At 41.8% G+C, this 10,077-nt stretch overlaps 1 protein-coding gene across 1 annotated transcript in view; it reads right to left on the bottom strand.

Moving 5' to 3' along the window:
* Positions 1-5,011, bottom strand: part of LOC109231384 — a 12,547-nt gene extending 7,536 nt beyond the window's left edge. The window contains exons 1-3 of the mRNA XM_019397035.1: positions 3,305-5,011; positions 2,150-2,623; positions 1,721-2,022 (exon numbers count right to left, since the gene is read on the bottom strand). Of these exons, the coding sequence (XP_019252580.1) occupies positions 1,721-2,022; positions 2,150-2,623; positions 3,305-4,694 (2,166 nt within the window). The 5' untranslated portion in view covers positions 4,695-5,011. The remainder of the gene's footprint in view (positions 1-1,720; positions 2,023-2,149; positions 2,624-3,304) is intronic.

Here is a 10,077-nt window from a genome sequence, read left to right as displayed (position 1 = left end):
CTAGGTACCGACTCCGATACCCCTACCTCCCCCAAAAACCTAAACCGACTACTCTCCAAGACCCCCCACCCCCCCCCCCCAAAAAAAAAAGACCACCAAGGAGGAAACCGTCTACCATGAAAAATAAACTATCATGATACGATTACCAAATATCCTTGCATTTACCCATATCTTTTTTGCAACTATAACATGAATTATTAGTAAAATATATGCAACAAAAGATGCTGAAGAGCAATGTCCCTTGAACCAAACCTACGGTTAGCTCAACACAAGGGACAGCGAAGGGAAAGATCCGAAAAGTGCTGAACAAAATTATAATTACAGAATGAACACGTCCGTAGCAGCTAGGTTGACAATTAAAATTGGCCAGTGACCAGTTGACTATAGATAATTAACATAATTTTTCTGATTGTAGTAGATAATTAACATAACTACTGTATGATAGCCAGGTTGATACGTTAATTATGAGGTTATCTTAAGTTAAACTTCACATACAAACAAAAAAACGCACACCAACAGAGCGACAAATTGAAAGCCACGCACAACTTCCTTTTTGAGCATAAAGAATCTACTTCTCTGCCTCAATGTCGACTGCAGATCCCCTCCCCCCTTTTTGCGAGTACATACAAAAATTTGTTTCCTTCTGGTATCTCCAACTAGGTTTTGCCTTTCCAGCCAGACTCTTTGCTCTTCCTCTCTTCTACCCTCATTGAACCCACCCCCCTGCATAGTGCAACAAGAAGGCCAACAATCTCATCCTCCTGCCACGATCTATCTAGTGGCAGAAGAGTTCTCTGTTCCTTATGTAAACGAAAGTTATAGTCCTTAGATACTTGTTGATCAGACCACGTATATAAGTTTTTGACGGGTGTAATTTCGATCCAAAGTAACAACATATGTAACTTAATATGTCTATCAGTAAGTTTCTTTTAACGTCTACACTCTTTTTATTTTGGAGACAAGTCGGTCCTCTAAATTCTTTTTGGGAAATAGTCAGTCCTTTGGAGTCCCGATTGAATACAATACTCAACTTAAACTTTCTCTAACTCTCCACACTAGACAAAGTGGGTAAAGCTTTCCGGGATAGAGGTACTAACTTGTTTGGGGAGGTGTCTATGTTTGTGTCTAGATAAATGCATCCACAACCCCTACCCCCTGTTAATTCCACCAATAGTAGTGACAGGAAAGAGAAGAGAAAGTGTTTAAGTTGGATACGCAGTCCTAATGAACATCCTAGACATTACCAGAAAGAATCCACCAGTGGATCAGTCTAATGAACATCCTAGACATTCTCCGAAAGAATCCAAACAGTTCAATAAAGAAGATTTACCAGTAAACCTAGTTAAATCAATAATTCATTGGTAAGCCATACGATATCTTACAGTGAAAGTGCAGCTGGAGCATCTTCACCCCTCATATAAAGAGGAAGCATTTCTCTCAAGCTACACATTGCATCATGACAGTACCTAATACTCAAAAACCTAAATTTCAGAGGCACATATTTCAGTGCTTAGTAAAAAGAGACAAGGAGGAGAATGAACATCATTGATATATTCGTGTAAATTGGATAAGGAGCAGTTGAAATGCATGTCTCTGTGTCATAGATATTGTTGTTAAAATACACTTCATGTAAATTGAGCCACAGACAGAAAGAAGTGGCAGATACCTTCCCACCAACAAACAAGGAAAACCAATTCACACAAGTGTGTCAACCACTAACCTCAAGGTCAGAAAATTCAAACCAAGGACAGCAATCCAGAATTTCACAGACAAAGACAACTGTATCGCGTACGAGAAATCCTGCTTCTGGTTCCAACATATCTGAGACCTTCATAAATTGAAGAACGGAATTATTCCAAGTTTTAGTGCAAATGGAGGACTCCTTCCACACTGTTTTAGAAGGATTTTTTTGGTTCAGAATAGCCATCTTGTATCTAACCCAAAAGTTCTTGTCTGGATCAGTACCAGCAGACTGATCACTCTCTAGATATATGCATATAGTGTCAAACGATTCATATACACCTGCATTTTAAAATAATTAAATGCCAGTTGTCAATCATGGAATTCAACAACGATGTTTAGAATCATAAGGGAGAGAAGTAAAAGGGGTGGAGAGGAGGAAGAGGACGAGAAGGGTATAGCAATTTACCAATACGAAGCTCACACCCGCCTGCTTGAAAGAATTTGCTAAATATTTTCCGTGTCTCCATTATCTCCTTGAAGGACAAGAAGTTCTCCACCTTCCATGTAAAAGAACTTTTCTTCCCGCCTTTGTCCAACTGGGAACCTCCATTTGCTGACTCATTATCCTGATCGATTAATTCCTGGAAGATGGATGTCTCCTTTAAAATAAGGACTTCGGCAGAGAACACAACAGTATCCTGAAAAAGAAATCCAGAATCTTGATCAAAGAGACTAGTAAGGGTCACAAATTCACGCCAACCCCAGTCCTTTGCAGCTTTAGAATACCGATTCTGAGATTCCTTTGTGACAGACTTCTCCTCCATCTTTTGGTTCACAACAGACAACCGATGGCTCACAAAACAACTCCAATCACTGTTAGTATTCCTTGTATCTGTGACTTCGAGAAATACTGAAAGGTGGCATGGAGGCTGAGACTGCCCTGATACCGTGAATAAATGTACTACATATTAGTTTAGTGGAGGAGCAATAGACAAGCAACTCAAAGAAGCTCATATACTTCCAAATGAAAGACTGATGCACGAAGATGCACGAGGAATCTACAGATTTCATATATTTTGGAGTCAAGCACTCAAAGTGCTCAGCAATTAACATGCTCATGACTAGGACACTTGAGGCAATTGTAAGTGCATGGACAAGCAGACAACAGAAAGGGGCACCCAAGGGTGTAAGCTTGAAAGGACCATGGGAGACCAGGATTCCAATTCCAAACGTTAGGTAATTTCTTTTGATCTATCTAAAGCCTTGGTGTAGAGAGGTACCAGAACCCCACTAGTGGAGTAGGTGCTCGGTGGATTAGTCGAGATGAGCGCAAGCTGCCATGGGCACCACCAGTATTTTATAAAATAAAATAAAAAGTCACTATGACATAAAGGATCATTTCTTAAGAAGTAAGAAAAGGCAATAACCAGAGAAATGTACACATTACATGAATATGATCCTCTTATTTCTAGGGAACCTTGACCTCTAATTATGCCGACCAAAATTTAAGGGTATCTGTATATCGAAATTCAGAAGCCTATCAATATAAAAGGTAGTTACAGCAATAATATAAAAAAAAATCCCATCTAAAGAGATTGCTGTGATTGGCATAAAGGCATACCTCTGGGGTAAACAATCAGCCGACAATCCCGATTGCCAATCTGAAACCTCCTGCTCTTTATGCAAAGCCCTGTAATCTTTCTTTTCTTTAAAAGATCCTTCAACCTTGTGAAGTTCTCAATCCTCCAAGTAAACTTGCCCATATGACCGTCAGATTTCCTGGCACTACTGCCACTCCTAAGACCAATCAATCCGCCATTCTTGGAAAAGCTACTAAGCTCCTTAATAACATGAAACGAAGTACTGAAAATTGCAGTGTCATCCACCAAGAACCCTGAATCCGACCCTACAAAATCTGCCATCTTTATGTAATCATTCCATCCCAAGCTCGTGTTATCCCCACTCTTATTATCAGCAGCAAACCTTCCATAAGAGTCCCTATGCATATGATTAAAACCCGGCTTCTGATTCAACACTGACATCCTAAACAAACACCAACAACTCCTATCCGAACTCGAAGTCTTCTCAGTATCCTTACTCTCTAAGCACATTGACAAATGATCCACCCCATTTACTGAGCTTTGATACACACTTATCCTTACATTACACTCCCCAGCGGGAAAAACCGGGCTCATAATCTTCTGAGTTTTAATCATTTCCTTAAACAAGCTAAAATTATGAACCTTCCAAGTAAATTTCCCGCTCAAAACATCACCAGCTGGGCTAGTAACTACTAAATTCGAAGCAGAATTAGATTGTGTTTCGTTATTATCACGCGAAAAACTAACAGACTCGTGAAGAATAAGTATATCAGCAGTAATAAGAATGCAATCATTGTTGAATAAAAATCCTAATTTTGAGTCTAAAATGGAATTAGAAGGAGTAAAATCACACCAGCCATGAGATTTCTTCTTCGACGAGAAGCGATGCCACGAGTCCCTGTGGATAGACTTTGAGCTATCCGTTGGATGCTCAACAGCGAGGCGGTAGCTGGCGAAGCAGTCCCATTTAGACGACGCCGTATTTCGAGGGTCCATTATCTGAAGGTAAACGGATATATAACCCGGCAATGCTTGTGAGTCACCCTTAGGGTAAACTAGCAAACGGCAATCATAACCGCCGACTTCAAAGTACTTGCTCCACAACGCCCTAGCTTTCACTCGTGTGAAATTACTGATTGCCCATTTACACACCGCCGCATACTCACCTCGCCTCTCCACCATCACGGACTCCGCCGCCACAGTAGCTGTGACAGAGGTAGGGTCGCGGGAGGCAGCTGGATCCTCCGACGCCGCCATTGGTTTCTCCGACGACAACGATGACGTGGCTGCCGGAGATGATGACATCATCGGACGCCGCGGCACCAGCACAGCGGACGGCTGTGATTGCTCGGCCGACGATGAAACTGCCGTCTCTCCGGCGGAGGCCAAATTCTTATGGTGGTTTCTCATTTTCTGTGCACTTTTAGCTGATATTCTGCTTAGGAATTTTTTTCTTCTGGTAGATTCTATAAGATTTTTTGTCTTTTATATAAATTGAAAATTATATTTTCCGAAATTTCTTCTTCTCTCTTAGTAATATTAGATACCAATTACGTGTATTATGTGTATGATAGTGTGGTTTCTGTGATCATCAATGGTGGAGAAGAAGAAAATAGGAAGAAGAAAGAGGTATGGTGATTATTGCCAAAATTGTATGTGATTGTGGGTGAGAGAGTGAAAGAGAGGACAGCAGAGGAGTACGAACGAGGGTGCACGTTAATTATCGTGGGTGAGCCCTTCTTTTTTTTTATTGCTTTTCCATTTTTTAATTAATATTTCAATAAAAATATTAATATTTCGTTTGCTCCATTTGAATATAATATTATTATTATTTTGGAAAATTAAATAGTTGTGTCTGAATTGAATGTTAAGATGTAAATTAATTAGTTTTTATAAGACTTATAGTATTTTTATTGTAATCTTTAAATATAAAATTTTCATTTTAAGAATTTAAAAAGGTGATGTCCAAAGTTCGAATTATTCTCTTTTGACTTCTTTTTTTTTTCCTGAAATTTTATGCTTATCATGAGGTGAGCTTCTACCTGAAAGGAAAAATATTACAATATATATTCATATTTTTTTAGAGATTTTTTTTATTTAATAGCTTATAATAATAGAGAAACATACGTTTGCTAACCTATTAAAGCTGATTAAAAAATGTGATTCACTTCAATATCAAATTTTATATGTTTGTAGGCTAAATTATTGCATGATTTTCTTAGTTTGTGCTGATTTTTTTCTTTTAGTATCATAACGTAAATTGAATGATAAGATTTTTAATATGCTACACGAAAGAGATTACATAACAAATGCTATTTCGTATGAATTATGCAATATTAATTACTGATAATAAAATTCTAAAAATAGAAAAGAAAGAGCCCAAGTCAATAGCAGGGGAGGTACACTTTTACTATATTTAGCTCCCTTCTTATGGTTGATGTTTGGGAAACCAACCAATTTTGCTTGATTTTTACACAAATATTTGATCATTTCTTCACTTTTTGTGAAGTTACTTGCGAAGCAAGAGATTTATTATATGGATACGATTCAATACGTCATTTTTTTTTTCGTAAAAGAGGAAATCCGCTCCTCCTGTGTAATAGCCTACAAATTACACAGGAAATGTAAATCGCACGACATTAAGAGAGGATTCGATCCCAAACCATCCGTATAGATTACCACCCTCCAAACCAACTGGACAACCCCGAAGGGTAAAGAAGAGAAAGTTAAAATGAAAGGAATCGTGTTATTTTTATGTTATGTCTTCTGGTAAGCCAAAGTGTGACTATCAATTTTGGCTTTTCATTTGGTGATTACGTTAGTGATTTGCTGCTTACAAGCTCATCAAATGAGACTGAAGAAGATTTCTCCAATGGCGGAGTAATTGTAGCGTGTATAGGCACTCAGTTGGTTATTTTAACTTTTTTTTTAAAAACCATATCCTTCCACGTGGACCAATAGAAGAGTGCTACATGGATCTTTATAAAGGCTTGCATGGTCAGTTAGTCAACTGTTAGTATTTGGGGTAATTTTGAGCCAAGATATAACCTTAAGGGCATTTGTGATCCTATAGGTGGAAGAAGGGTATTTTTAAGCCAAATCCAATAGAATAGGGTTATTTTTTGCCTTTTTCCGTAGAGAAAATGATTCACCCAAATATTTGAGTGAGGTGGATGATTCTCCTCTGTGACAATGATGTAAGACAAATGAATGTGGAGATATAGAGCTTTCTCGGATCTGATGCGAGAAAGTGTGGGATCAACAGCAAATGAAATCTTTATGGAAAGGCAATGTTTGTATTTTTCTTTAGAGTCAACTTTTCATGAGAGTTCCTATCACATAGAATATTACCTCCCCCTTTTCTTCTCTCTCCCTTTCTATTTATATGGGACATATCCTTTACCTAACATAAAGTACAAGTGCAGAGAATATTCAATAGAATATTCCCCTAAAATATCTTGATACAAAACTAGCCGTTATGGTCGACTTGAGTATTCGACCTCGACCTCGGTTGCTTGACTCGTCGATAAGTTCATTCCATCTCGAGTACGACCTCGGCCTAATCGTCTCTTAGTAATCTACCTTTGAGCAAGATTCCCTTGGTCAGATTTCGACCCATACAGTTAGTCCCTCCGCCTGCCGAGGTTGTTTTTCTGACGAGCTCGGTGGGCGGACTTCGCCATTTGCAACTTGAGAAATCTGCGCATGGAGGTCGAGCAACAATATTTTTATGGTGGCATGACGATGTGGCGCTTCGAGAGCCACATCTGACTGTTACGTTAGCTTGAAATTACGTCATTTCATCATGCGTCATTATGGCGCATGTTCCCGATATGTTACATTATTTCCTGCGCCCCTTCTGTTTTGAAATCAATGTGGCAGCGCTTGGCTTTCTCGAGTAGGGTGCCAGTATTCTTATAAATAGGGAAGGGAATCCCTCATTTGGGCTGCTGCACTTCATAATATCTGAATTTTAAAACCTTCTCTTCTCCCCCTTAGAGTTCTTGCATCCTTGTTTCTCTCCATTTTAGCGCTTTCTGCCATTATCACCCCTTTCGTATCTACAATTTCTTCCTATTTACGTGACAAAAATGGCTAGTGCATCTTCTAACTTTGAGGGAGCATCTGATTCGGTTCCATTGATAGTGGACACACCTTCTCACGACGAAAGAAAAGCCATGGCTGTGGAAGATGAGACTTTCCCTATTGCGGATGAAATAATTCCACGCTCAAAAAGGGCCAGGTCGGACTTCTCGAAGTGACCTGAAGATAATCCTGAGCATGTTACCTCAGAGATGGATGCGGCGGCCCTTGTTGAATTTCAGGCTAAATGGCGAATCTCGGACCATATTGACCTCATCCCGATTGGTAACGATGTGGTACACGTTCATCGCCCTGGATATTGTGTGTTCTACGCGTATCTATTCGTCGTCAGTTATACACTCCCTCTTCCTTCCCTTGCGGAGGACTTCTGTCGCTACTATGGCGTTTGTCCGGCCCAGCTCTCCCCGTACATCTATATGCTTTTCCTTATGCTTATAAATTATGCGGAGCTAGCCAACCTTGGGTTCTCTCTCCGTCATATGCTTCATCTCTTCGCCTCAAGTTTTCACAGGGGTACGATGATACACCTTCGCCAAGGAGGGACCAAGGGACTAGTGGTGAAAATGGACGATAAAACAAATCGTCATTTTTGGGTTAACTTCTTCTACGTCAAGACAGAGCACGTGGTGTCGAACTCCAACGGATTCCCCGAGGAGTGGAAATTTGCTCGTAAGTGTTTTTGCGAACTGCTATTTGTTGTTTCTCTTCGGTGACTTAATAAATCTTCCCCTTCTCTTTTTCTTTATGTGTAGCCGAGAAATCTCCTCCTTCGTTGGTCGCCGATATTCGCGACTGGGTGAGCCAAATTTTACCTCACACGGTGGGGATCACCGAGTGGTTGTAGTTCAATAAGAAGTTTGGACGTAAGCCTTTTTCGACAGGTGAGTCGTCTTGCTTCGATCTTACTTGTTTCGACCTTCATACTGTCTCTTCATTTTTTTAACTTGTCTTTCTTTGTTGATAGGTCGGAGAGTTCCGAGGAAAGTGAAAGCTCCCATTCTCGCTTTCCGTCATCCAGGTACCTCAATCGGATCTCGGCTCACCGTGACTGTAAGCGGGTCCGCACAGACTGCTGCTACTTCTCAGGCTCCGATCCTGTGTAGGCCTGATCGTCGAGCGGCTGCCCCATCAACGGAGACTCCGACTTCTCCCTTATTGCATTTGGTAGATAATAAGTCATCGCTGAGCGAGGGGGAAGCGGTTCCGCTAAAAAGGCGAAGAGTAGAGGTAGTGGGGAATGAAGAGTCAGCGAGGGCCGATCTCGAGGCGGTCACAGTTGCGCCCGAGGGTGGCATGGTTTTGGATGCAGAGACTGCGTTCCCTTCAAATATGGAGATTGCTTCTTTATCAGAGGTCACCGTGGAAGGAGAAGGGCGAGCAGATGCGATCGACATCGTTCCGAGGAGCGAATCGTCGACATCAGAGCGGGTTGACGTCCCTTCCTCTGCCGAAGAGAAGAAAAAAGGTGTGGCCGTATATGATGATGAACCCCGAGGAGAAGAAGATGTTCGATGAGGGGTTTACCCAGGTCGAGGTGATAACGGATGGATCTTCTCGTTCGATAGTCATCCCTTTGGACTGCGACCTGTTGACCAACACAAAGAGCGTGGTTCCCTCTTTGGTCCCTCTTTGCTCTGGCGCCGAGAATAGGATTTTTCCGTGATTTAAGGATGTCGATCTGTCGTTAAGCGTATCTGAATGGCTTTGTGGGTGCGTTGGTATCCTCATTTTTGTTCTTGTACATTGTCTTTTCTCCTTTTTATCCTTACTAACTCTTTTCGGCTCTTTTTCTCTTTAGACTCCTATCTTGGAGATCTAGAGCGCCCGCTGAGAGGAGAAGCAAAAGGCAGTTTTCAAGAAAATGGTTCTCAAGTATCGTTGGTATCGTGACAAGTACCGTGAGATGCGTGCCCGGTTCAGTGCGGATGGTAATTTCCAGTCCCTTAGAGACGAGTTGGGGCAGAAGGATGATGAGCTCGTAAGGGTCGTCGGCAAATGCAGTGAGCTCGAGGGATTATTTAGAGTAAAGGAGGACGAGCTCGAGGTGAGCAAAGGGGTCGTGGCTGAGTGTGTCGACCTTCAAGCTCAAGTGGCGTCTTTGCGGGTCGAGATTAAGCAGAGCTCGATCAGAGCTAACGGCTTGAGTGATGAGTTGATCAAGAAAGTGGCAAAGCTAGAGAAGGCTGAGGAGGCCAGGATGACGGCTTTGGCGAAGGTAGCGGCATTGGAGGAGGTCATTTGCGTGCTTAGATCTGAGCGAGCGAGTGAAGAGGAAACGGCCGTGCTAAGGGAGGCACGGCTTGATGAGCGAACTGGTGGGCTGGAGAGAGATGTTTCAAGCCTTAGTGATCAAGTTGCTGCTCTCGAAGCCAAGAAGGTGCGGTTGTTGGCCCGACCGTCCTCCTCTCATACTTCTTCTTTCCCCAACATTCCACGACACTTATACGAGATGTAGATCCACGCCGAGGCTCAGCTGGACATATATAGGAATTTGATTACGGCAGGGAAGGTCCCTGAGGCCGACTTTGAGGATGCCTGTGTCAAGGCGCGTGCTGCTAGGATTGTCTGTGGTTATGACCCTGCTACGCCGGGGACTGATGATGGCGAGGATGATTTAGATGGGCTTGCGTCAGATACTTGGTATGATGACGAGTATTCCGATGGCGGGGGTGATGATGGAGATGGTGCT

This window comes from Nicotiana attenuata, chromosome 8 (genome assembly GCF_001879085.1).
Source record: "Nicotiana attenuata strain UT chromosome 8, NIATTr2, whole genome shotgun sequence".
Taxonomy (NCBI): Eukaryota; Viridiplantae; Streptophyta; class Magnoliopsida; order Solanales; family Solanaceae; genus Nicotiana; species Nicotiana attenuata.
Note: the sequence above shows the minus strand (reverse complement) of the source record. Positions and strands in the feature narration are given on the sequence as shown.